At 51.7% G+C, this 26,723-nt stretch overlaps 3 protein-coding genes across 6 annotated transcripts; 1 reads left to right on the top strand and 2 right to left on the bottom strand.

The window, feature by feature from the left end:
* Positions 1 to 247: 247 nt before the first annotated feature.
* On the bottom strand, positions 248 to 3,009 carry LOC129147883 (protein S100-A15A-like). The gene is made up of 2 exons (XM_054711596.1): positions 2,442 to 3,009; positions 248 to 590 (listed from the first exon to the last, which is right to left on the bottom strand). Exons 1-2 carry the CDS (start codon positions 2,589 to 2,591, stop codon positions 414 to 416), a joined length of 327 nt encoding a protein of 108 aa, XP_054567571.1. The 5' UTR covers positions 2,592 to 3,009; the 3' UTR covers positions 248 to 413.
* Positions 1,683 to 23,701, top strand: LOC129147108 (protein S100-A7-like). Of its 2 annotated transcripts, XM_054711598.1 has the most exons (4): positions 1,683 to 1,698; positions 4,705 to 4,795; positions 22,421 to 22,578; positions 23,476 to 23,701. In XM_054711598.1, exons 3-4 carry the CDS (start codon positions 22,438 to 22,440, stop codon positions 23,638 to 23,640), a joined length of 306 nt encoding a protein of 101 aa, XP_054567573.1. In that variant the 5' UTR covers positions 1,683 to 1,698; positions 4,705 to 4,795; positions 22,421 to 22,437; the 3' UTR covers positions 23,641 to 23,701. The 2 variants fall into 2 exon arrangements, with proteins under 2 accessions (XP_054567573.1, XP_054567572.1); XM_054711597.1 differs by lacking the exons at positions 1,683 to 1,698; positions 4,705 to 4,795 and adding an exon at positions 20,133 to 20,205.
* Positions 6,805 to 9,703, bottom strand: LOC129147882 (protein S100-A7-like). 3 transcript variants are annotated; one of them, XM_054711593.1, is made up of 3 exons: positions 9,624 to 9,703; positions 7,943 to 8,100; positions 6,805 to 7,037 (listed from the first exon to the last, which is right to left on the bottom strand). In XM_054711593.1, exons 1-3 carry the CDS (start codon positions 9,628 to 9,630, stop codon positions 6,852 to 6,854), a joined length of 351 nt encoding a protein of 116 aa, XP_054567568.1. In that variant the 5' UTR covers positions 9,631 to 9,703; the 3' UTR covers positions 6,805 to 6,851. The 3 variants fall into 3 exon arrangements, with proteins under 3 accessions (XP_054567568.1, XP_054567569.1, XP_054567570.1); XM_054711594.1 differs by lacking the exon at positions 9,624 to 9,703 and adding an exon at positions 9,504 to 9,614; XM_054711595.1 differs by lacking the exon at positions 9,624 to 9,703 and adding an exon at positions 9,230 to 9,291.
* Positions 23,702 to 26,723: the final 3,022 nt, after the last annotated feature.

Genomic DNA, 26,723 nt, shown 5'->3' with positions numbered 1-26,723 from the left:
CTCCTGTCCTGTCCCACCATGTAGGTGCCATGAGGGAGTGATCAGCATCTCGTGTCAGAGGGTCAGCTCCCCAAAGAGAAGACTCCCCTCTCTCAGACAGAGGCTGCCTCCCCCCTCTGACAGGGCTCCTGGAGGCAGGGGATCTCTCTCTCACCCAAAATAGATGACCCTCTATTTGGGGGATCCACACCTCCCCTCCTGGACCCATCACTGACGCCCTAACCATGAAGAGAGAGACACCAGAAACTGCTGTGAAGTTGCTTTATTCTCTTCCCTCCCAGGTGTCCTTGCACACCCGTGCACATGCGTGCACACACACATTGGGCCACACAGACACGCGTGGCAGAGCTGCACTCGGCCGCCCCGGCTGGGCCGCGTGGCTCCCCGGGCAGGCCTGGGGGTGCCCTGCTCCCCTAGTAGAGGCTGTGCTGGGCGCAGTAGTGGGCGCACCGCTGCCGGTGGTACCGCAGGTGGTAGTCCCTCAGCAGCTGGCCCAGGACGTACAGGAACTCGTCAAAGCAGATCTGGTTGTCCTTGTCCTTGTCCGCCGCCCGGAACAGCTCGGTGACGAAGTACGGCTTCTTCCGGCCCTGAGGAGGGGGCCCAGGGTCAGCCAGCGCCCCGGCCCTGGGCCCTGGCAGAGGGGCAGCTCCACCGCCCGCTGGTGAAGAAACGGCGCGGGGAAACTGAGTGTGGCCCTGCCTGCCGGGGGCTCGCAGGAACACTCCTCACTCACTCGGAGGCCAGGACCCTGCGCGGCAGAACCAGGCAGAAGGGGCCCAGGGGGCCGGGCACCTGGACCGGGGCGCAGGGGGCAGGCAGAAGGTGCAGCCTGGGCGCCGCTCGCTGGCTGACCGGCTGGTGGCTGCGCAGGGCTGAGCGCCTGGCCCTCTGCTGGTGGCTGTAAGTCTGTCTCCCCAGCTGAACAGACACCCTCAGGGGCCGCCCACCTGCCCTCAGGTCTGCATCTCTAGCACCATGGCAGGGCCGGCACCCAGTGGGTCAGATTTCCGCAGGGGGTGCCATCTGCCCAGGATTGTTCATGGCAACTGGCCTGTGTCCTAAGGAAAGGGCAGGATGGGGGAAGGCCAACGCCATGGGCCCCGGACTGTCCGGATGTCCCAGAGCAGTGGCCCTGAGGGCTAAGGCCTGGGGGTGGCGTAGGAGAGCAAAGGAGTATTCGAGGTGGAAGGGACGGCAGGGAGGAAGTCAAGGTCAGAGTGCAGGAGGAGACGGGACAGGCGAAGGTGGGGGAGCCCCGCCACAGGGCTGGCTGACCCGACAGTGCACAGGCTTCCTGCCCGGGCAGCGCTCCCAGGCTTCCCTCACGCAGCCCACCTGGCCAGGCTGCCATCTCCGCCCTGTGCCCAGGGGCCTGCCCTGTGGGCCCCGTGCCCAGGTGACAAGGTTTCCCTAGAAAGAGGGGACTCATCAGTGTCACCTAGTCCCCCCTCTGTGACCTGGTGGCTGCGCTCCAATAAGCCCAGGACAAGACTCTCCTCTGATTTCCCCAAAGGGAGGCCAGGGAGACCTGCAGGGACTAGGGTGCTTGTCCTGGATGCAGCAGCCTTGGGTCACCCCGGGGTCATAGCACCGCAGGCACCGCGGGCAGACACTCGAGTTGGCCTTGCAGTCCCCAGGGAGCTGGGTAATCACATGGCTGGTCCTGATGGCAGAGAAGATTCCAGGCCTGAGCAGGTGGCTGAGCAGCCTAGATTCGGGGCTGGGCCCCTAGGCTGGTCTGAGACTCGGCCTGGGACTAGAGGGGGAGGGGAAGCTCCATGTCCTACCTGCCCACACCTAGTCCCTCCTGGCTTCCCCTTAACCCAGTGGTCAGCAAACTCATTAGTCAACAGAGCCAAATATCAACAGTACAATAATTGAAATTTCTTTTGAGAGCCAAAATTTTTAAACTTAAACTATATAGGTAGGTACATTGTTATTAATTTAATTAGGGTACTCCTAAGCTGGCCTTTGCTAAAAACTCAAGGGGCCAAAGAGCCGCATGTGGCTTGCTAGCCGCAGTTTGCCGACCACTGCCTCAACCCAGCCAGCTATCCTCCCCAGCATGGGGGTGGGTAGGAGGAGGCTGTGCTAGAACCCAGGAGAAGGGGCTGTGGGGCAGGGCCTAGGGGCAGAGGGAGGGTTTAGGACCTGTTCTCAGGGGAAGCAAAACAAGCAGAGCACCACACGGCTTTGGGGTTAGGGTGAGTTGCAGGGGTCAGTGATGCTTGGGCTGGAGCGGGGCCAGGCAGGGAGTTTCAGGAGGAAAAGCCGCCAGGGCCGTCCTCCCCGTGGCCGCTGATCCTGCCTCAGCACTCCCCTCCCCTCCCCTCTCCTAAGTTCCAGTGCTCCTGGGAGATGCTCCCTGTACAAAACCCTCACGTCAAACCCCACAACCCACCCTCTACTGCCCCCACCTGCCCCCAGGCCCCGCGTACCAGGCTCTCCATGAAGCGGGGCACGTTGTCCATGAGCAGGGCCTTCAGCTCCTCCAGGGACAGGGTCTCCACGTCCCCCTCCCGGGCCGCGTACTGGTGGTAGCTGTGGATGATTTGGAAGAGGGATTCCTCGAGTGGCGTGTCCGTCATGGCAGCGGGGCCCCTCTGATGGCAGCGGGACAAGGGCCAAGTCTGGAGATGTGGAGGTGGAGCAGCTGGGGACAGTGGAGAAGCTGGGAAGAGAGAGCAGCACCTTCTCTGGGCCAGCCCAAGCCTCCTCTGCCCTTTGCTTCCTGCCGGCCTGGTCTCAGGGCCCCTCCCTGCCCATCCTCGGGGCCTCCAATTATGGCGGCCAGTGTTGTGACGCCTCACGGGTCCTTCGGCAGCACAGCTGAGCCTCACTGCATTCCTGAGATGACATCACACGCACTTGCTCCCTAAGATGAACGCAGCCAGTTTCAGGGACCCACCTCCCCTCAGAGCCTGATCTGAAGCATTTCAGACTCACACAAGGTCACAAGGTCATCCATCTCCCTGCCTCCCAGCTCACCCTCCCAGCTCACCCTCCCAGCTCCAGGGCTTGGGTGGGGCCACACCCACAACTCCAGTACACCTCCCTTGCATGTCCTACCTCAGTTAGTGAACCCCCAGACTCCACAGTCATGAAGGACATTCACTCATCCGACAACTATTTCTCGAGGCCCTGCCGTGTGCCAGGACTCTCCAGGCCACATGAGTAAGACACGCAGCCAGCTCACAGGGCGGAACGAGCAGAGGGGACAGTCACACACTGTGAACACTGCTAATTTAGTGGCACAAACGGGGCACCCAGGAAGGGACACCGTCTGCCCGGGGAGCTGAAGAAGCCTTCCTCAGGAGGCAGCGTTTAGGTGGATTGAAGAAAAGATGCTGCTGCGAGGAGAAGCGTGGAGGGCCAGCACTCCAGACAGAGGGAACCGCATGGTCCAAGGCGTCGGGGTATGAAAGTGGGTGGCTGCGAGGGGAAGGTGTCCCCGGGGTTCATGAGGAGCAGGTGGGAGACACGGGGTGGAGAGGAGGATGGAGGCCGATGCGAAGGGCCCTGTGTGCCAAGCTCGAGCTGCAGCCTTCTCCTGCGCACAGGAGCTCAGATGGAGGGGATGGGTGGGAGGTGAGAGAAAAGCGGTAGGAACAGCTTTGTTATAAGCAATCATCGACTGCTGTGTGGAGATGACCCCACTCTGAAAGAAGCCACGTGTGTAGGCTTGGCCTCATACAGCTACCACCTGGGCCTCTGAGTGGCAGGTGAACTCCTCCCCCATCTCCAGCTTTCTGCCAGCCAGCCAGCCCTTCTCTCCCAGCCTTGCATCTCCCCTGGGCGGGGCACGCAGCGGGTGAGTGAATCTCCCAGAAGGGGGCGCCAAAGGGCAGGTTATTGAACGGGAGATTAAGCCTCCACATCCCTGAAGGTTTGAGAGAAGCAGGTAAATACTGAAGCCAAACTTCTCCCAGTTCACAGGGTGAGCCTTCATCTACCCAACATATTGATTTCCTCGGCAAATAAGTGGTTCATCAATACACTAAAGTAAAATGAAAATGGCCCAGGTGTCTAAGAGGTAAAACAATTTGGCAATGCCAAGCTTGAGTCACAGAGAATTTATTGAATACCTTAGATTCAGCCATCATTCCCCTGGGAATTCGTCCCAGGAAAGGAATTAAACAGCAATAAGTCTGGTAAGAAAAAGCAATAAGTAGGTGTTTACCACAGCAATGTCTATAGCCATATAGCAAAAATAAAAACCGAGAAGCCACCTAATTAAGGAATTTGGTGTGCCAATATGACCTTGGACAATTGCTAGATAATAATTTATCACTTAAAAATAATTCATTTCGACACAGAACTTGTTGGGGGTAGAGGTTTCATATTGTACCCCCTTCACCCTGCCTTTTTTTCAATCTGGGACAAAAACAAATCCCACACACACACCATCTCAATACACAGTGATGATCTCCTTACAGCTGTGCTGTAACTAGTCTTCTCATTAATACTACTAGAGGCCCACTGCACGAAGATTCCTGCAAGAATGGACCTTCCTTCCCCTGGCTACCCACACCGCCTTTGCTCTGGCTGGAGCCGCTTTTCTGCCTTCCCACGCTGACCAGAGGCCTGGAGCTGCTGGGGTGGTGCAGAATGCCTGGAACCCCCCCTTCCCCCCCACCCCACCCCGCAGCTCAGTACCTGCATATGCAAATTAACCCTTTGTTAATTTGTGACTCCTCACAGGTCCTTCAGCAGCACCTTGTCTCTCACCTCCCACCCATCTGCAATCCTGTGCGGTAATGGCACTCCTGATTGGCTGGTGGACGTCACAAAGGTACAGTCAATTAGCATGTTACTCTTTTATTAGTGTAGATGCTGTGGACATCTGTCACACACTAAGTCAATGTAGCCTGATTTTTAATTGCTCTTTAATCCATTACCAGTTGCCATTTAAGTTATGTTAGGTTCATACGATTCAAGGTTAATTCTTGCTGAACACTGACATTTCTTCCAAATGTTGTCATGTGTGCTACGTGCTAGGGGGAAGGATAGAAATGAATTTCCACCACTTCCCCTGCCTGAGCCACCCTGTTCCCCTGCCAGCACCTCCCACAGCCACATGCAGAGGCTCTGGAACCAGAGAGAGGTGGTGATGTGATGCGGTGGTTGTGGAAAATTGTGAATGTACTCAATGTCGCTGGCATGCACATTTCGAAGGATCATAGACAAATTACATTTTATTTAAATTAAAATTTATTAACATTTTATTATATTTCATTTAAAATACATTTTACTTTAACCGCATGGTACAAAAACTACAGTAAAAATTTAAGCAAATATAAGATAAACACAAATATTTAAAAACTGCATGTCCAGGGGAAGCCCTCTCTGCCGTGGCAGCTGCCACGCTGCGGCCCAGGACCGGGGACCACAGGCGTCGCAGGAGCTGCAGGTGGCTCTTCTGCCTCTTGGAGGTCAGGGAAGGCTGTGCGGAGCCTGCTCTGGCTCTGGAGACGCCACTGGAGGCGGCGTTGCCTCTTGAGGTCTTTTTTGCTCTTGCTCTGGAGCTGGTTCTGTGGATCCCTGAAGAGAACATGTTGTCACCATGACTGCCTCGGTGTGCCTTCTAGAGACAGAAACTCTCTCCTACCCATCGATGGAGTCCCCACTCAAGAGCCCACCCCAGGAAGTCTTCCCGGACTGCAGGCCATGGGGATGGTGATCTGCGCCGGCTCTGCCCCTGGCCTCTAACAGCTCTTCTCTGTGTGGCTTAGCCCCCCACTCACCCACACCACCCACCCCAGTCCTCCTCCTTCTCTGCCTCTGCCTCTGCGGGCTCACAATGCTCCCGCTCCGAAAGGAGCAGCTGGGCGCAGTGCTCCAGGTCTGAGCTGGTTCTGTAGGTGCAGGAAGGACAGAGGCAGATGGGAAGGGCCCTGAGTGGGTGATGGCACGCCTCTTTCCACGGCTAGCGGAGTGGACTGTCACTGATGACTCCGCATGAGCTTTCTGCTCATCAATCCCTGCCCTCTCCTCCCCGCTCCTCTTCAGTCCTGCTTCTCACTACCTGCCCACTCTCTGGACTCCAGCACCAGCTTTACTCCTCTTCCTGGATCACCCATCACTCTGTGCTCTCCCCAGACACCCAGCGCCTGCATTTAGCAAACCATTGTGAGGATCCGCTCAGCAGACAGGGGCTCTCACCTCCACAGGGACACGCACACAGGCTAACACACACACACACACACACACACACACGCACGCACACGCACACACACACACACACACACACATACACACACACACACACACATGCGCGCGCACACACACACACACACACAGGCACAGGACACAGGACAAGGGATCCAGTCCTCTGGGCACTGCTGAGTGTCCCACGCACAGTGACCAGTGCCCATGTGCCCCCAAAGCCCTCCACCCAACGCCTATTTCAGTGGTGCCATCTCCCCTATGTCCCTGGGGTCGTGCTGGGCAGGAGGGCGGGGGCTGGAGGCACCGTGTTCACACCTCCCTCGGCTCCTGCTCCCTGCAGTTCCTGGATCCCCAGGTGCTGATCGAGCTTGAGAAGGAAAAGCATGGCTGGGGCCAGCAGAATGCTCTGCACTGCTGACCCCGGGACCTGGCACGCTGGCTGCGCTAGGGAGCAGGGGCAGAGGTGGACAGAGGCCCTGCTGAGAGAGGAGGTCAGTTGTGCTGGAGGCCAAAGGGAGGGCACCCTCCTGGCACATTCCTGGGTAATCCCCCATGGAGAATCCACAATTACATTCACCAAGAAGGCGCAGTTCTGACAGCACAAGTAGCCAAAGAAAAGCAGGAAACAGGCTGTATCTGGGCAAGAGACACTTTATTGTTTCTTGGGGTTTTTGGAGGCCTCAGGCTAAGCTGGGCTCATCGTCCTCCCCTCTCTCAGAACAGAGCGGGGCTCCGTGGCTATGTTCGTGGTAGTATATGGCTATGATGCCCAACAGCGACAGGAACTCGGAAAACTCGATCTTCTTATCCTTATTCTTGTCATGGTCCTCAAAGATATGGGCCAAGAAATCTTTGCCCCTGTCATTCTGTGGAAAAGACAAATTTAGTCCCAAAAGTGTTATGGGTGGAAGAGGAGGAGGAGGAGGCAGAGCCGGGGGAGAAGCACCTGGGGCCGCACAGGTGTAGCTGGTGTGGGCCAGTGGAGGGTGTCTGGGGATGAGGGGGACGTGAGCATTACCCTGCAGGTCACTGAGGGAGATTCTTTGGACCAAATATCAGCATGAAAGAGAGACCTAGTGCTGGTGGGCAGACTCTGGCCAGAGCCTCACTGATCAATGAGCTGGTGGGTGGGTGGTCTTTACACCCAGACCTGCTCCTCCCACCCACTTCCAGGACCTCATCTGCCTAAGTTCTACCCAGAAACTAAAGATAGGCCCTACCCCTTGTCTCTTCATTCCGAACCCTCCTCTCCTGTCTCCTATCAGCCTTCCGGAATCTTCCATGCTCAGTGCCCTCTTTCGCTCACCTACTCTCTGTGTCACCTAGTAGCCTCTCTTTTTGTAATCAGTTCATTGCATTCTAACTGTCAGACTAAATCAGGTCTATGAACGAGCTTTTCATTGTAATGAAAGGTGTTAAATTTTATCAGCCATGGAATGTCTATCGCCTTCCCTTGGATCTCAGAGAATCTAATGGAGGCTTCTAGAGGCAGAGCCTGAGCCTATGGGCTTCGGTCTCCTGGATGGAGAGTGACAAGTGGGAGGGGACCCACTCTTCACTCTCCTATTTGACCACCTAATAACCACCCTTGATCTCCAGATGCCTCTACTCTTGGCCACCTGTATCATCTCTTTCATCCTAATAACTCAGATGAGCCCTCTTAGGCCTTTTTGCAGATGAGAATATGGAGGATGAGGGAATGGGATTGACTGGTCCAAGGTTCTCCGCCATGCCAGGGCCCAAGCAACCTTGAGAAGTCACCCAGACTCACACAGGCCTTGAGGAAGTTAGGGAAATTCTCCTTCAGCATCTTCAGCAGGGCCTGCATGTGAATCGTATCATCAGGTTTGGTATATTCGTGGAACAGGTCGATCAAGTTCATCATGGACTGCTCAACTGGAGTGTCTCTCATCTTGTTTTTCTTGGAATCTGCCAGAGAGAAAGACGGGACCGTTGTTATCCTTCCCCCCAGGTGAGGCTCCCTAAGTCAGGACAATGAGGTGGGAACTGGGCATCCAGTGAAGTGAGGCTCAGGTGGAGCAGAAGGAACTGTATCACCTAGGAGGTGGGATGAGAAGCTCACAAGGAGGAGAGTGTGACCAAGGCTGGGGCCTGGGCCGTGCAGGTCAGGGCCCAGAGGAGATGGAGGAGAACACAGAAGCCCACTGTGGACAGAGCCACAGGAGCAGAAGCAGAGAGCGTAGGGGTCAGCCACACGGAAAAGGACTGACGTTTTAGTTGGGACCTGAGCCAAACACAGCACTTGGAGGACTCTGCTCTTCAAGAGCATCAACACCAGCTCCTCAGGGTCAACGTCAGGGTTAGAGTCATGGGGACAAAATAACTTCCTGACTAGTCTGGCCTGACCCGCTCTTAGCTGCTCTTGGAATGAGACCCCTGAGGAGCCCATTGTGAACATGAAGCAAACTCTAAATGAAATGGGCCCTGGAGGCTCCCAGCGGTGAGTGTGAGTAGGAAGGTCAGTGTGAGCAGAGAGATACAGCCCTGTCCTGAGCTCCCGCAAGTTTTCCTGGTCCATCCCCACCAGGGGGAAAGGAGGACTGCTGAGCAGTGTTGGCATCATGTTTGAAATAATCAGAAATACCTGCCTCAGTTTTAGGCTCTTGGGTGAAATGTGGGGAGATAGGCTCCTTCAGATGACCTTTGTACCTCCCTGCTATCTGGAACCCCAAGGCTAGACCACATTTAAGTAAAGAGGTCTGACTTCCCAAAGCCGGTACCTCCACCTACAGTCTGGACCCCAAGCAGAGAAATGGGACAGTGCAGCCCTCACACCCCAGACTTTCCAAAACTCTCAAGAAATGTGTATGGCTCACATGTGCGGGCATCTAACAAAAACTACATTTCCTCATCATCAGGAAGAAAGAACCTTGCTGCTATGTCCCTAAGTGAAACCACCCAAGGCCTTCTGTGAACTAGGCCAAGGCCAGAGCTGAGCCCTGTGCACAGAAAGTCACTGGTCATTCCCTCAGCTGGAGACGAGGTCCAAAACCTTAGTTGATGGGTCTCTGATCCATGTAGTGGCAGGTCTTCTCACCTGGGCAAGGTGAGTGGGCATTGCTGGCCTGGGTTTAGGAGAATCTTCAAGACTTTGGGAGAGACCCCACTGTCCCCAGAGGTTGGGGTGCAAAGTCTGTGATTCCAGAGAGAAAAGAAGACAAGGAGGAGAGGAAGGTTCCGATACTTAGCTCCCACCAGGGATGTCAGAGTTGTCACAGAAGAGCCCAAAGAGCAGTGGGAGCATCAGTACAGACATCTTGTTGGACATAGGCCCTCGGGACCAAGTGGGATGAAGTTGGAAAGACCCATACCAGGCAGAGCAGAGACTGGATCCAGGCTCCTGAATCCTCTCCCATCACCGCTTTCCCTGCTCCTGCACACAGAACACACTGGCCCCTGATGAACCCCCTGGCAAACAGGTACAGACTTACCAGACATGATGAGGTGTCACTGAGGAGAAGGATGAGTGTGCTGTGCATCTGGGCAAAGACTGGTCCCTTTATAAGGCTCCTCCTGGCTCCTCCCAGGCACTGGGAGCCCTGGGGCCATGTTCTTTCTCTGCTTCCTGGACCATTGCCTCACTCAGGTGGGTGGGACACACCTAGGAGTGTGTGTTCATCATGTTCCTGTATAATCCCGGCAACTCCCAAGGGATTGCACTATTCTAGAGCCTTGTTCTGTGGGTAAGGAAACCTAGGGCTGGGGTGGGGAAAACAATGGGATGTGTCTTAAAAGCACAGGAATTGTGGTAGAGAAAACTGGGTTTCTGAACTTAAAGAGGATGGGACTCTGAAATGGTCTTTGCTATCACCCAGTCCTTCCACAAGTTTATTCTCGCATCTAACAAAACTCTCTCCAGTGGTTTATAAGTCCATAATGATACCACACATCACCTTACCTGTCATATTGACATTCCTTCTAAACCTTCAAAACCTTATGAGATGGTGCTGTTACCCTCATGTTGAGGACAGGGAATTGAGGGAGTAAGAGGTAAGCAAAGTTCCTATGTGCACGAGGCTAATAGACAGCAAGCTCAAGATATGGTCCCAGAAAAGCCTGCTTCCAAACCTCCCTCCTAACCCTACTATTAGACCTCTGGGGTCACTGCAGGGCCTGCAAACTCTAAGTCCAGGGGAGAGAGGCAAGGTCACCTCACTCCCCTCTTCACGTGGGGTCCTCACTGGAGCACTGGGAGAGAAAGAGGTGGCATGACCCACAGTGACAGACCAGGTAGCACAGAGAGAATAGCATATCACCTGAAGGTGAGGGAAGACAGGAGGTCAGAGCTCTGAGTCCTGGCGTTAGCCCCACACTCTTGAACTTCACTTTGCAGCTCTGGGGGTTGCCTGAGCCGACCAAGGAAGCCACTGTCTTGACTCAGGGATGGTGACCACCATGAAATGAGCCAGCAGGAAACTGGGCAAAGTTGCCTCCCCTCCCATGATGATGTCTTCCTATAAATTCTTCAGTGATGTTTCTCCTTCCCTTATGCAGGACAGTCTGCTTAGGAGTCAGTGGCCATGCCCTAGGGTCTGCTGTGTCCCAACCTGCTGTGGAAAATCTAGGTCAGGTGCAGGAGACAGGAGCTTGGAGGTTCGGATGAGGCCTGGGGACCTCTGGGGAACGGCCCTGCTGACTCACTAAGGAATCCTTGTTCCTGCTCTCTGCTCCCCTTAGAACATCCTCCCATGAGTGACGAGACTGCTCAGGCAGTGGGCACCCTGGGACCAGGCTCACCGCTGAGCCTGGGTCAGCCTTCTCCTCCCCCCACCCACCCCCAATGCATTGGGCTTCCACACCTGGCCCTCCTGTCCCCAGTTATGTCCACATTTGCACCAGCACCAGCCCTCTCTGGTTCACTTATGTACTGTGTTCTCACCACCACTAAAAGCCTGCTGTGAAGGACACACAGGAAACCTGGAGCAGGGGGTGACTTGGGGCAGAGGAACTGAAATGTCGTTCCCACACTTGCCCTGGTATAGCTTTTGAAATCTGAACAATGTCAAGATACTGAAAATCCATTTTTAATTTTTATATTTAAGTTTTGCTTTGTTCAATCTTGGCCTCACTTTCAGAGTCTGAACTATGTATAGTCCTTGGCTTCTGGAATCTAAACAACATTAATCTGTTGCAAGGTATCTTATTTTACTTATATACTTATTTTCCTTTAATCTTCATTACCATTCAATTTCCCCCAAAAAAGAAATAAATGTTTTCTGTTTATTTTGATGCATGCTCACCAATGTAAATAGTTATTTTGGCCCGTGTTCAATCCATGTGTTTTTTAAAAAAATATAGATTAATTATGCATAAAAGCACAACAAACTACAATACACAGTCTAATGAATCTCTTACACTTGTGACTGTCCCCCACATCAATGAATAAAACGTTGCCACTGCCCACACCAGCCTGCTTTCTCTCTTCTCCAAAACCATCATCTGAACTTTTATGATGAGACCCTCTCTCTGTTTCATCTTTATTTTACCACCTAACCATACAGTCCTGAACACTGCCATTTCCCCCGCTTTCAAATTTTACTTGAAGGGAAACATATTCTATGCATTCTTCTGTATCTGCTTTATTTTTCTCAGAATTACATTTATAAGCTATATGTTGTACTGTGTGTGTTCTTCATTGTACTAGTGTACTATATATATCTTTATATGAATGTGACATGATTTTTTTTATAATTCTGCTTTAAATACCACATGCTCATCACTTTGTCTTCTTTTTGAATGGTTTCCAGCTCAGGTGACCAGGGGTTTTGACCTCTGACCTCATATTCCTGTGCCGATCAGCCACCCTGTCTGGTGAGGATGTGGAAAGGGCCCAGGGCAGGCCCTGGTTGTGTAAGTCCTGGGTGTTTAAGGAAGAAGAAGGGGATGAGCCCATGTTTCAGGGACCAACTTCAAAACAGCCCTGTTTATTGTCAGAGACATTAGTGTTTGCAACTATTGTGACTGACAGCCAAGTCCCACCCCAGCATCTCCCTTATCACTCACCACCGAAAGGCTGTAAAAATCTTCCAATCCCTGAGCCAATAGTCCTTTGGCAACATGGTCTACACATCCAGGTCATCACTTGGAACCATCTCGCAAGCATTTACTGTTTATCCTGAGCCTCTCTTTCATTCATCCCAATGGACTCTGGACCCCAGCTGTCCTTGGCTGTTTGGAGCTGAGACCTGGACCATTTGGTCAAGGTACAAAATTTAAGGAGAACCCACTGAGCACCACTCACTGTGCTTTAGGATGAACATATGGCAAGAGAAAATTTTAAAGAATTTATCTCCCTTCAATGCTCACACTTTAAAAGTGAAGACAAAAAGAATAAAATAGAAACTGTGGATGTTGGAGATGTACAGTGACACACTCTATAACTCAAGAAGAGAGGGGTAACTTTCTGGGAAGGAGAGGTAGATAGGCCAAAGAATTAAAATAAATTGGGCCCAGCTAGCATGGCTCAGTGGATGAGCATAAACCTATGAACCAGGAGGTCACGGTTCGATTCCTGGTCAGGGTACATGCCCAGGTTTCGGGCTTAATCCCCAGTGTGGTGCATGCAGGAGGCAGCAGATGAATTATTCTCTCTCATCATTGATATTTCTATCTCTCTCTCACTCTCCCTTCCTCTCTGAAATCAATAAAAATGTGTATTTAAAAATAAATAAATAAAATAAATTGGTTAAGTAATTTCCTATTGGACAGAAAATCTAAAATGCTAATAAGTTTACATTCAGAGACTTAGTTCTCAAACAACAGATTCAATTTATTAGCTAGCTTTTAGATAAGATTATAAGACAGCTCCAGAAAATATAGAAAAGAAGAAAATAGAATGCTTGCTCATAAACCCAGCATCATAGGTCAGGAGGGTACTCCTAGATAACTCTTGAGGGCTATTTGTTTCAATCAAACTTGGTTTACAATAAAAAGAAACACGATCTTATTATTTGTATTATTAATACTAGAGGCCCGGTGCATGAAATTTGTGCACTGGGGAGGGTGTCCCTCAGCCCAGCCTGCACCCTCTCCAATCTGGGACATCCCTCTCACAATCCAGGACCGCTGGCTCCTAACCGCTCGCCTGCCTGCCTGATTGCCCCCTAACTGCTCCCTTGCCAGCCTGATTGACACCTAACTGCTCCTCTACTGGTCTGATTGCCCCCCAACTACCCTCCCCTGCTGGCCTGATCACCTCCAAGGCTTTTATTAGTATAGATATGACCCTTCTCAGAAAATGTTACTAACCCTGCTTTACAATGAGGGCTTGACGATTGAATCATTGGGACCAGACACCAAGATTTCCTTTCTTTGAATAGTGGAGGGAATAATTATCTTGTCTTTAAGTTGCCCTGAAATTAAAATGAGATAATGACTTAGAAAAGAATAAAAGCACCATATAAAGACAACTGTCTTTTTCATGTACTGAAAAGACAATAAAGTGGTAAAATGAAGAACACTATTTTTATTCTCCCCCTTCCTTTCTTTACAGCCTTTATTTAAACTTTGAAATTTATAAAATTTTCACTCCAATTTTCATTCAATATTATTTTGTATTGGTTTTAGATTTTATATTAGTTACAGAATAGTGGTTAGACAATCATATACTTTACAAAGTGTTCCTGAATATTTCCAGTACCCACCTGGCATCATACCATCATTACCACACTATTGACTATATTCCCTATTTAAGTGACAATGGGTTTACAGGTTCCTTTCAGTGTTTCTTTTGTGTTGCTCGTCCTTCCTTTTCTTTCTCACTCCATCCCTCATTTTCCTTATATAGTATCTCAATTGGCCATCAAAGCTCAGTGAAGGCACTGGGACACACTTCATCCATTTTACAGACCAGGACACTGAGGCCAATTCCATTTGGCTGTGGAACTTGACTCAGCACACAGGGAGCCCTCAGAGCCATGCTCTCTGCCCTTCCTAAGGGGCAGCCACTGGGCAAACAGAACAAACCTTCCCATCAGGCTTCTGGGCCTCTTTCTCAAGCACCTCTTCATTGCGGATGCTCCACATTCTTTCCTCTCCCCGGTCCCCTGCCCCCATTCTTTACTGTCCTCCCTTCTCCGGAGGAGGTGGAAGCCTTCACGGTCACCGCCTAGGCATGCACTGCTGTTGGGCAGGTCGGCGCCAGCTTGTTTTTGGGTCAAGGCAGGAGAAGGAGTCACCACCTCTGAAGTGTGAATGCCTCCTGGGCGAGGCTGGTTAGCACTGGGAGCTTCTCTGAATCACGTCAGTCAGTCTGGTACCCTGCAGTGCTGCACTCCTCCACTGAGGAGGCACCACCCCTCAACCTCCGCCTCAGGGCTGTGGGTCCTTGCCCCTCCTCCCAGACATCCTTTCATGCCCCTTGATCCCTGGCTGGGCCTATCCACGTCTTGGGGCCACTGGAGAACCCCTCTCTCTGCAGGCAAGGCAGATCCTTGCCCGCTGGTCCCCTGTCCCAGCCCGAGCCCCCTCTGGTGTACCCTGCCTCGCCAGGTTTTTCCCTTTGATCTATGGCATTGGTGACAGCACACTCCTAGCAAGCCTGGTACCCAGAGGGGCATAGGGTCAGTTCTTTGCCCAGAATGTTAGAGGTTGCAGTAGCATTTGCAGATGTCGCCCAGAGCCTGCTGGTGAAGGCAGCACCTGTGTGGGCTGTCCTCATAGAGGAATGGTGAGGTGCTGCTCGGGGCCCCTTGGAACACCTGTCTTCTGGCCAGCTGCTTTGCCAAAGCTGTGGCACTTGCCCTGGAGCCGCCCCTCAGGCAGCCCTGCAGTCGTGTTCACTGGCCCCACGGGAGTGGCTTAGCAGGCCCAGCCGTGCCTCCCTAGGGCAGCGATGTTCCCAGGGCCCCACTTGCGTGGCTAGGTGGGCCTGCTGCCCCTCCTGGGGCCTGCGATGGACCCAGACCCTGCAGGTGGCGTCTGGCACTACCAACCCCGCCTCCCAGGGTCCCGATGGACTGGTACCTTGTGGGTGGCATCTGGCGCTGTCAACCCCACCTTCCCGGGCCCCGATGGACCCAGACCCCTAGGAGGGGGCCATGGCACTGCCTGCCAAGCCTGCATGTGGAAATTTACCTGCCATCTTTGATGGGTTAATTTGCATACTTGCTCCTGATTGGATGGTGGGCGTGGCTTGTGGATGTAATGGAGGTACAGTCAATTTGCATGTTTCTCTCTTTTTTTATATATATATATATATTTTTAAATATATTTTATTGATTTTTTACAGAGAGGAAGAGAGAGGGATAGAGAGCCAGAAACATCAATGAGAGAGAAACATCGATCAGCTGCCTCCTGCACACCCCCCACTGAAGATGTGCCCGCAACCAAGGTACATGCCTCGACCGGAATCGAACCCGGGACCCTTGAGTCCGCAGGCCGACGCTCCATCCACTGAGCCAAACCGGTTTCGGCGCATGTTTCTCTTTTATTAGTGTAGACTAGAGGCCTGGTGCATGAAATTCGTGCACGGGAGGAGTGTGTCCCTCAGCCCACCTTGCACCCTCTGCAATCTGGGACCCCTCGAGGGATGTCTGACTGCCTGTTTAGGCCCGATCCCACTAGACCTCTGGCATGATTGCCCCCAACTGCCCTCCCCTGCCGGCCTGGTCACCCCTAACAGCCTTCTCCTGCCGACCTAGTCACCCCTAACTGCCCTCCCCTGCAGGCCTGGTCATCCCCAACTATCCTCCCCTGCAGGCTTGGTCCCCCCAACTGCTCTCCCCTGCAGGCTTGGTCCCCCCAACTGCTCTCCCCTGCCGGCTTGATCGCCCCCAACTGCCCTCCACTGCAGGCCTGGTCCCTCCCAACTGCCCTCCCCTGCTGGCCATCTTGTGTTCACATGGGGACAGCCATCTTGTATGTTGGAGTCACAGTCAATTTGCATATTACCTATTTATTATATAGGATACTCTAATTTTTAGAACAGCTTTAGATTGGCAGACAATTTTGGAACAGAGAGTTTACTTCCTATATACCCCCTCTCCCCACCATGTCCCCTGTTTATTAACATCTTAATTAGCATGGAACATTAGTTATAATTAATGAACCAATATTGATACATTATTATGAACTAAAGTCCATGGTTTAACTAGGGTTCAGTTCGTATTGTGAAATTCTGTGGTTTTTGAGAAATATGTAATGCCACATATTCATCATTACAGTCTCAGGCAAAGTAGTTTCATTGCCTTAAACATCACCGGTGCCCCACCTATCCAGCCATCCCCTTCTATCCTGAATCTTGATGATTACTGATATTTTTATTGTCAATATGGTTTTGCTTTCTCTATAATGTCATATATTTGAAATCATACAGTATGTGGCTGTTTCAGAATGGCTTCCTTCACTCAGCACTATCCTTGTAGCTTCCTCCATGTCTTCCTGTGGCTTGATAGCTCAATTCTTTTTCTTGCTGGATAACATTCCACTGTATGTCTGTACCACAGTTTGTTTACTCATTCACCTTTTGAAAGACATCTTGTTACTTCCAGTTGGGGAAATTATGGCTAAAGCTTCTAAAATCATTCATTTGGAGGTTTGTATGAAGCTGTAACTCTTCAACTCACTTGGGTAAGTGTTTTTTGATGACTGCCTTGTCCAGGACCAGCAACCCAGGCATGGGTTGAGGCAGGGCAGGGCCAGCTCTCCCTGTCCCCTTCTGTCAGAAAAGCAGAGCCCCAGAAGCCTGGCCCAGCATCACTCAGTTTCATTGGGCAGAACTGATGGGACACATGTTCACTCTTGGTTGCCAGGGGCACAGGGAAAGCAGGGACAGGACTCTCCGAATGGCTTAGACGAGACTCCACATACATGGAGGTACTGGGCACTCCAACCCCAAGCAAAACTGGGCTCTGTTAGTTCGGAAGAGGGGTTGGTACTGGGTTGGACATAGTTGGTGCCTGTCCCAAACCTCTCACTTCCAATACCCTTGGCTCTAGATTTGTTTCTGTCCTCCTGATGTCATGTCTGTTCTGTGCTGTAGATTCATGGTCTGGAATCTCTTTCCCTGATTTGCTTGCTTGAACACTATGTGTTGGCACTCATTCAAATGCCACTCATTCAAATCTAAGGTATCTCGGTCCACCTCTCCTCCTCTCTTCTTTGTTTATACAGTGTGTCATTGTACATCTCCAACATCCACAGTTTCTATTTTATTCTTTTTGTCTTCACTTCTAAAGTGTGAGTATTGAAGGGAGATAAATTCTTTAAAAATTTCTCTTGCCATATGTTCATCCTAAAGCACAGTGAGTAGTACTCAGTGGGTTCTCCTTAAATTTTGTACCTTGAACAAATGGTCCAGGTCTCAGCTCCAAACAGCCAAGGACAGCTGGAGTCCAGAGTCCATTGGGATGAATGAAAGAGAGGCTCAGGATAAACAGTAAATGCTTGCGAGATGTTCCAAGTGATGACCTGGATGTGTAGACCATGTTGCCAAAGGACTACTGGCTCAGGGATTGGAAGATTTTTACAGCCTTTCGGTGGTGGGAGTGATAAGGGAGATGCTGGGGTGGGACTTGGCTGTCAGTCACAATAGTTGCAAACACTAATGTCTTCAAAACAGTGCTGTTTTGAAGTTGGTCCCTGAAACATGGGCTCAACCCCTTCTACTTCCTTAAACACCCAGGACTTACACAACCAGGGCCTGCCCTGGGCCCTTTCCACATCCTCACCAGACAGGGTGGCTGATCCCCACGGGAACATGAGGTCAGAGGTCAAAATCCCTGGTCACCTGAGCTGGAAACCATACAAAAGGAAATTGAGGGCATGTAATATCTAAAGCAGAATTATAGAAAATGATGTGATATTCATACAAAGATATATAGCATACAATGATGAACAAATAGTACAACATGGATATAGCTTATAAATGTAATACTGGTCAAACTAAGGCAGACATAGAAGAATATACAGAATATATTCCCCTTTAAGTAAATTTGCTTAAGTGGTAAAATACAAATGAAACAAGGAGAGAGCCTTACCATAAAAGTCCAGATGATGGTTTTGGGGAAGAGAGGAAAGGGGCAGTGACTGGTAGGTGTGGTGCCAATATTTTATTCATTGACCTGGGTGGCAGTCACAGGTGTTAGAGATAATTCATTGGGCTGCACATTGTAGTTTATTGTATTTTTCTGTATGATTGATCTATATCAAATAAAGGGCATAAATAGAACACAGGCCAAAATAATAATTTACATTGATTAGTATGCATAAAAGTAAACAGAAAACATATATTTCTTTTGTTTTTTTGGCTTTTTGGGGGGAATTGAATTAGTAATGAAGATTAAGGAAAAATAAGTATATAAGTAAAATAACAGAGAGACCTTGCAACAGATCAATGATGTTTAGATTCCAGAAGCTGAGGACTATACATAGTTCAGACTCTGAAAGTAAGACCAGGATTGAACAAAGCAAAACTCAAATTAAAATAATTAAAAACTAATTTAAAGTATCTTGACATCGTTCAAATTTCAAAAGCTACACCAGGGCCAAAGTGGGCATGCCATCTCAGTTCTCCTGCCCGAAGGCAGTTCGTGCTCCAGGTTTTCTGTATATCCTTCCTGGGAGGCTTTGAGTGGAGGTGAGAATAAATTAAATGAGTGAACCAGAGAGGTCTGGTGCTGATGCAAATATGGACATAACTGAGGACAGAAAGGCCAGGCTGAAGCATGGAGGCCCAGTGCATTGGGGGGCCTGAACTGGGAGCTCAGCGGTGGGCCTGGTCCCAGGGTGCCCAAAGCCTGAGCAGTCCCCTTACTCCATGGGAGGATGTTCTAAGGGGAGCAGAGAGCAGGAACAAGGACTCTTCAGTGAATCAGCATGGTATGTCCCCAGAGGTCCCCAGGTTTCATCCTGACCTCCAAGCTCTTATTTCCCCGCTCCTGAACTAGGTTTTCCACAGCAGGTTAGGACATAGCAAACCTCAGGGCATGAGCCACGGACTGTTTTTGCATAAGGGAAGGAGAAACATCATTGAAAAATTTATAGGAAGGCATCATTATGGGAGGATGGCAACTTTGCCCAATCTCCTGCTGGCTCATTTCATGGTGGTCACCATCCCTGAGTTCAGACAGTGGCTTCTTGGTGGGTCCCGGTGGGCCCTGGAGCTACTAAGTGAATTTCTAGAGTGTGGGGCTAACGCCAGGACTCAGAGCTCTGACCTCGTGTCTTCCCTCACCTCAGGTGACATGCTGAGCCACTACTCTCTCTGTGTTCCCTGGTCTGTCACTGTGGGTCATGCCAACTCTTTTCCTCCCAGCGCTCCAATGAGGACTCAATGTGAAGATGGGAGTGAGGTGACCCTGCCTCACTCCCCTGGACTTTGAGTTCACAGGCCCTGCAGTGACCCCAGAGGTCTAGTAGTGGGGTTAGGAGGGAGGTTTTGAAACAGGGTTTTGGGGGATCATATCTTGAGCTTGCTGTCTATTAGCCTCATGCACATAGGAACTTTCCTTACCTCTTACTCCCTCAATTCCCCGTCCTCAACATGAGGGTAACAGCACAATTTCATAAGGTTTTGAAGGTTTAGGAGGAATGTCAATATGACAGGTAAGGTGATGCCTGGCACAGGTAAGGACTTATTAACTGCTGGAGAGAGTTTTTGTTAGATGCCAGAACAAACTTGTGGAAGGACTGGGTGATGGGCAAACACAGACCATGCTGCCTTTCAGAATCCCATCCTCTTTAAGTTCAGAAACCCAATTTTTTCTATCACAATTCCTGTGCTTTTAGGACACATCCCATTGTCTTCCACACCCCTGACCCCAGTGAAGTGAGGACAGAAGAAGGCTCTAGGTGTTTTCCCTTGAGAGTTACCTGGGATTTTACTGGAACATGATGAACACATTCTCCTAGTTGTGTGCCCCTGAATGGGACAATTGTCCAGGAAGTAGATAGAGACCATGACCCTAAGGCTCCCAGTGCCTGGGAAGAGCCAGACTGAGCCTTATAAAGGGACCAGTCTTTGCCCAGATGCACAGCACACTCATCCTCCTCAGTGACACCTCGTCAGCTCCGGTAAGTATGCACCTGACTCTTTGCTGGGGATAAGAGGGGGTGCTTAGGGCCCATGTGTTCTGTTGTCTGCAGGAGTAGGGAAAGCGGTGATGGGAGAGGATTCAGGAGCCTGGGTCCAGATGTAATGGGGCTCTGCCTGTTATGGGGCTCTGCCTGTAATGGGGCTCTGCCTGTTACAGGGCTCTGCCTGTCATGGGGCTCTGCCTGTCATGGGGCTCTGCCTGTTACGGGGCTCTGCCTGTAATGGGGCTCTGCCTGTTACGGGGCTCTGCCTGTCATGGGCTCTGCCTGTTACGGGGCTCTGCCTGTTACGGGGCTCTGCCTGTTACGGGGCTCTGCCTGTCATGGGGCTCTGCCTGTTACGGGGCTCTGCCTGTCATGGGGCTCTGCCTGTCATGGGGCTCTGCCTGTTACGGGGCTCTGCCTGTCATGGGGCTCTGCCTGTCATGGGGCTCTGCCTGTCATGGGGCTCTGCCTGTCATGGGGCTCTGCCTGTCATGGGGCTCTGCCTGTTACGGGGCTCTGCCTGTCATGGGCTCTGCCTGTTACGGGGCTCTGCCTGTTATGGGGCTCTGCCTGTTATGGGGCTCTGCCTGTCATGGGGCTCTGCCTGTCATGGGGCTCTGCCTGTTATGGGGCTCTGCCTGTCATGGGGCTCTGCCTGTTATGGGGCTCTGCCTGTCATGGGGCTCTGCCTGTCATGGGGCTCTGCCTGTTATGGGGCTCTGCCTGTCATGGGGCTCTGCCTGTTACGGGGCTCTGCCTGTAATGGGGCTCTGCCTGTCACGGGGCTGTGTGACTTCATTCCACTGGGTCCAGAGGACCTCATCTATAAGATGGCTGGACCGATGCTCCCATTGCTCTGTTGTCCTCTGTGTGACAGCTCTGTGGAAACATCTCTGCTGGGAGCTGAGGAAATGACCCTTCCTCTCCTTTTCTTTTCTCTCTGGACTCACCTGACTCTCAGACCACAGGTTGGGAAAGACTCAATTCGCACCCCAACCTCTGGGGCGAGTGGGTGTCTCTGTCAAAGTCTGGAAGGTTCTCGTAAACCCAAGCCTGGGAGTCCCACTAACCTTGTCCTGGTGAGAAGACCTGCCACTACATGGATCAGAGACCCATCAACTAAGGTTTTGGACCTCGTCCCCAGCTGAGGGAATGACCAGTGACTTTCTGTGCACAGGGCTCAGCTCTGACCTCAGCCAAGTTCACAGAAGGCCTTGGGTAGTTCCACTTAGGGACATAGCAGCAAGGTTCTTTCTCCCTGATGATGAGGAAATGTAGTTTTTGTTAGATGCCCACACATGTGAGCCACACACATTTCTTGAGAGTTTTGGAAAGTCTGGGGTGTGAGGGCTGCACTGTCCCATTTCTCTGCTTGGGGTCCACACTGTAGGTGGAGGTACCGGCTTTGGGAAGTCAGACCTCTTTACTTAAATGTGGTCTAGCCTTGGGGTTCCAGATAGCAGGGAGGTACAAAGGTCATCTGAAGGAGCCTATCTCCCCACATTTCACCCAAGAGCCTAAAACTGAGGCAGGTATTTCTGATTATTTCAAACATGATGCCAACACTGCTCAGCAGTCCTCCTTTCCCCCTGGTGGGGATGGACCAGGAAAACTTGCGGGAGCTCAGGACAGGGCTGTATCTCTCTGCTCACACTGACCTTCCTACTGACACTCACCGCTGGGAGCCTCCAGGGCCCATTTCATTTAGAGTTTGCTTCATGTTCACAATGGGCTCCTCAGGGGTCTCTTTCTAAGAGTAGTTCAGGGCAGGTCAGGCCAGACTAGTCAGGAAGTTATTTTGTCCCCATGACTCTAACCCTGACGTTGACCCTGAGGAGTTGGTGTTGATGCTCTTGAAGAGCAGAGTCCTCCAAGTGCTGTGTTTGGCTCAGGTCCCAACTAAAACGTCAGTCCTTTTCCGTGTGGCTGACCCCTACGCTCTCTGCTTCTGCTCCTGTGGCTCTGTCCACAGTGGGCTTCTGTGTTCTCCTCCATCTCCTCTGGGCCCTGACCTGCACGGCCCAGGCCCCAGCCTTGGTCACACTCTCCTCCTTGTGAGCTTCTCATCCCACCTCCTAGGTGATACAGTTCCTTCTGCTCCACCTGAGCCTCACATCACTGGATGCCCAGTTCCCATCCCATTGTCCTGACTTAGGGACCCTCACCTCGGGGGAAGGATAATAAAGGTCCCCGTCTTTCTCTCTGGCAGCTTCCTTGAAAACCAAGATGAGAGACACTCCAGTTGAGCAGTCCGTGATGGACTTGATCGACCTGTTCCACAAATACACCAAACCTGATGACAAGATCGACAAGCAGGGCCTGCTGAAGGTGCTGAAGGAGAATTTCCCTAACTTCCTCAAGGCCTGTGTGAGTCTGGGTGACTTCTCAAGGTTGCTTGGGCCCTGGCATGGCGGAGGGTCTTGGACAAGTCAATCCCATTCTCTCATCCTCCATATTCTCATCTGCAAAAAGGCCTAAGAGGGCTCATCTGAGTTATTAGGATGAAAGAGATGATACAGGTGGCCAAGAGTAGAGGCATCTGGAGATCAAGGGTGGTTATTAGGTGGTCAAATAGGAGAGTGAAGAATGGGTCCCCTCCCACTTGTCTCTCCATCCAGGATACTGAAGCCCATAGGCTCAGGCTCTCCCTCTAGAAGCCTCCATTAGGTTCTCTGAGATCCAAGGGAAGGCGATAGAAATTCCATGGCTGATAAAATTTAACACCTTTCATTACAATGAAAAGCTCGTTCATAGACCTGATTTAGTCTGACAGTTAGAATGCAATGAACTGATTACAAAAAGAGAGGCTACTAGGTGACACAGAGAGTAGGTGAGCGAAAGTGGGCACTGAGCATGGAAGATTCCGGAAGGCTGATAGGAGACAGGAGAGGAGGGTTCGGAATGAAGAGACAAGGGGTAGGGCCTATCTTTAGTTTCTGGGTAGAACTTAGGGAGATGTGGTCCTGGAAGTGGGTGGGGGGAGCAGGTCTGGGTGTAAAGACCACCCACCCACCAGCTCATTGATCAGTGAGGCTCTGGCCAGAGTCTGCCCACCAGCACTAGGTCTCTCTTTCATGCTGATATTTGGCCCAAGGAATCTCCCTCAGTGACCTGCAGGGTAATGCCCACGTCCCCCTCACCACCAGACACCCTCCACTGGCCCACACCAGCTACACCTGTGCGGCCCCAGGTGCTTCTCTGCCTCCTCCTCCTCCTCCTCTTCCACCCATAACACTTTTGGGACTGAATTTGTCTTTTCCACAGAATGAAAGGGGCAAAGATTTCTTGGCCCATATCTTTGAGGACCATGACAAGAATAAGGATAAGAAGATCGAGTTTTCCGAGTTCCTGTCGCTGTTGGGCATCATAGCCACAGACTACCACGATCATAGCCACGGAGCCCCGCTCTGTTCTGGGGGAGGACAGTGAGCCCAGCCCAGCCTGAGGCCTCCAGAAACCCCAAGAAACAATAAAGTGTCTCTTGCCCAGATACACCCTGTTTCCTGCTTTTCTTTGGCTACTTGTGCTGTCAGAACTGCGCCTTCTTGGTGAATGTAATTGTGGATTCTCCATGGGGGATTACCCAGGAATGTGCCAGGAGGGTGCCCTCCCTTTGGCCTCCAGCACAACTGACCACCTCTCTCTGCAGGGCCTCTGTCCACCTCTGCCCCTGCTCCCTAGCGCAGCCAGCGTGCCAGGTCCCGGGGTCAGCAGTGCAGAGCATTCTGCTGGCCCCAGCCATGCTTTTCCTTCTCAAGCTGTGATCAGCATCTGGGGATCCAGGAACTGCAGGGAGCAGGAGCCGAGGGAGGTGTGAACACGGTGCCTCCAGCCCCCGCCCTCCTGCCCAGCACGACCCCAGGGATACAGGGGAGATGGCACCACTGAAATAGGCGTTGGGTGGAGGGCTTTGGGGGCACATGGGCACTGGTCACTGTGCGTGGGACACTCAGCAGTGCCCAGAGGACTGGATCCCTTGTCCTGTGTCCTGGGCTTCTGGGCTGTGTCCTATCCCTGTGGCGTGTGTGTGCGCGCGCGCGCATGTGTGTGTGTGTGTGTGTGTGTGTGTGTGTGTGTGTGTGTGTGTGTTAGCCTGTGTGGGTGTCCCTGTGGAGGTGAGAGCCCCTGTCTGCTGAGCTGATCCTCGCAATGGTTTGCTAAACGTGGGAGCTGGGTGTCTGGGGAGAGCACAGAGTGATGGGTGTTCCAGGAAGAGGAGTAAAGCTGGTGCTGGAGTCCAGAGTGTCTGGGCAGCAAGTGAGAAGAGAAGATTGAAGAGGAGCGGGGAGGAGAGGGCACTAGGGGGGAGTGGAGCGCTCATGTTGAGCATCACAAGTGACAGTTCCCCTTATCTGTCATAGGAAGGGGCATGTCATTACCCTTGGGCTCTTTGAGGTCATAAAATGTGCTCGGGGCTGAGGATTTCAGAAGCAAGCAGGACACAGTGCTTCCTCAGCAAGTGCTAGCTCTCTCCACAGATGGGGCCTCTCCATGGTGCCAGGAGGCCAGTCAGCACTCACCTTGGGCCACCTCTGGACACGTCCCTGCTGCATCCAGCTGGGTCACTCCCTACCTCCTACTCACAGCCTCCTGCTAACCCCTCAATCAGGACACATTCTTCAGGGAGAAATTAGGCAACTGCCTCCAAAATGTCCTTCTGTCCCACCTGCAGGAAACTCGGTGGGTGAGGTATTTGTCCTTGTGGTTGACTCCTCCACCTCCTACTCTCACCGTTTCATTAGCATCTCATTTCTGAGACCAGACCATCACCTCCCTCCACTTCAGGGGCATCCTCTCCTGCCCATCCTCTGCGGCTTGTCATCATTTAGGACATGCCTGAGCTGCTTTTCCCCGCCTACATCTCACGCTCTCGCTGCTACTGTCTGTCCCCTCCCCCCCTCCTTCTCATTCCACCTGTTCTCAAACTCAGGGAGACCTTCTCACTTTTCTCCTGTCAGAACTCTGCTCTGTCTCTCTGCAGCCTGCGCCCCATGATCCGCCACACCATCTGCTCTCCCCCGACTAGGATCTCCGGTGCTGACTTGCCTGGGGGCCACACCCTCCCTGCACACCTCCCAGCCTGAACCAATCCCTCCACTTGTCCTCTCTCCTCCTGCACCAGGACTGCTGGTCTCTGCTAGGAAGCATCCTGCCAGGGCTCCCATGGCCGGTGTCTGACTTCCTCTCTGCTCAGCCATCCCTGTTCCTGTCCTGGGAACTCGGCTCCTGATGGTCCCAGTACCTGCCACCCCGTCCAACATGTCTTACTGTCTCCTGACTCGTCCATTTTCCTAATGCTTCCCTCTGCCTGAAATATCTTCCAGTCCCTCACCTTCCTGTTTAATGTGATATATCTCAACAGACTAGAATTCTGAACTTCTCTCTAGGGAGCCTCCTTGGACGTGGACACAGACCACTTCCCCATAAAGAAATGTGCTCTTTCCCCTGTGTGCTGCCTGTCCCCTAAGCCCACGTGTACTATGGGAACCCCATCACGTCGTTGTCCCCGTATGACCGTATTCCAAATTAGGGAGGAAAAACTCTTATTTTAGCTTCACTGATCTCTAGTCCCTAGCAGTTCCAGCACATAGTCCTTACTCTAAAACTGTTTTGTTTTTTTTTTGGTTAAAATATAATTGTTCAAATTCTGAGGTGAGGTCCATCACATCTAATGTTAACAGCAATCAAAAATGTAAAAACCTCCAGTTTCAAAGTCGGCTGTGAAGCTTAGGAAAGGACCCTGGAAAGTGAGGCCAGTTTGTTAAAAAGTGTCATTTGAAAGCGTAAACGGCTGCTGTGGAGACCACAGTCCTGATCTTCCGAAAGGAGGAGCTGCTTCCCGCTCGGTGGGAGGCCCCACTTCCAAGGCCATTGCTGGTACAAGTCGACTGCCCATGGCCTCTGAGGTGGACCTAATCTCCCTTGAATTCTCCAACCTCTGTTTAATCGCACAGTGCTTCCCGCCATTCCACGGTACATTAAAGATTAGGATGAAGTGGATAGACATATACTTACTCATTTTCTGGTAGGATTTAGGAATCACATCCTAAAGAGAGTCTTGTGTGTGATCCCCAATGGGCTCATGTTCTCCATGCTTATGGTCAAGGTCAACTGTAGAACTCATCACATTCTATTAGGATTGTTTTTCATACCTGTGTCAACCAGAGAGGTGATCTTGGGGCAGGGGCATGAGTCTGGTCCAATGTTTATGCCCATTTGTCCTGAGACACTGTAGCTTTGGCCATGGCACAGTGCCCTAGGAGGGTGTTAGTCCGGTCTCTCCAGGTGTAATGAGAGAAGCCAGGCCACATGCACAACCTTGTTCAGGTGGAAGTAATTGTCCCTGGGCCCAGGTGAGACAGAGAGCCTTGGAAATCCTCCACCGCCCCTCCTCAGGTTCACCCCTGGCCGTGCTGGACGCGGTTCACGTGCCAATCCCCATTCTGGATCCCAGAACAAAATGGCCCCACACAGGGAGAAAAGGCATGAGCTTCCCAATATGTCAGGATTTC

This window comes from Eptesicus fuscus, chromosome 22 (genome assembly GCF_027574615.1).
Source record: "Eptesicus fuscus isolate TK198812 chromosome 22, DD_ASM_mEF_20220401, whole genome shotgun sequence".
In the NCBI taxonomy this organism is placed as follows: domain Eukaryota; kingdom Metazoa; phylum Chordata; class Mammalia; order Chiroptera; family Vespertilionidae; genus Eptesicus; species Eptesicus fuscus.
This window is presented reverse-complemented; position numbering and strand designations above follow the sequence as displayed.

Excerpts from the sequence above, each read along its gene's own strand:
- LOC129147883 (XM_054711596.1), bottom strand. The coding sequence starts at position 2,591 with ATGACGGACACGCCACTCGAGGAATCCCTCTTCCAAATCATCCACAGC. Across the intron at positions 591-2,441 it reads CCCGCTTCATGGAGAGCCTG|GGCCGGAAGAAGCCGTACTT; the intron begins GTACGCGGGGCC and ends CCCCCTCCTCAG.
- LOC129147882 (XM_054711593.1), bottom strand. Across the intron at positions 7,038-7,942 it reads CTAACTTCCTCAAGGCCTGT|AATGACAGGGGCAAAGATTT; the intron begins GTGAGTCTGGGT and ends TCTTTTCCACAG.
- LOC129147108 (XM_054711598.1), top strand. The coding sequence starts at position 22,438 with ATGAGAGACACTCCAGTTGAGCAGTCCGTGATGGACTTGATCGACCTG. Across the intron at positions 22,579-23,475 it reads CTAACTTCCTCAAGGCCTGT|AATGAAAGGGGCAAAGATTT; the intron begins GTGAGTCTGGGT and ends TCTTTTCCACAG.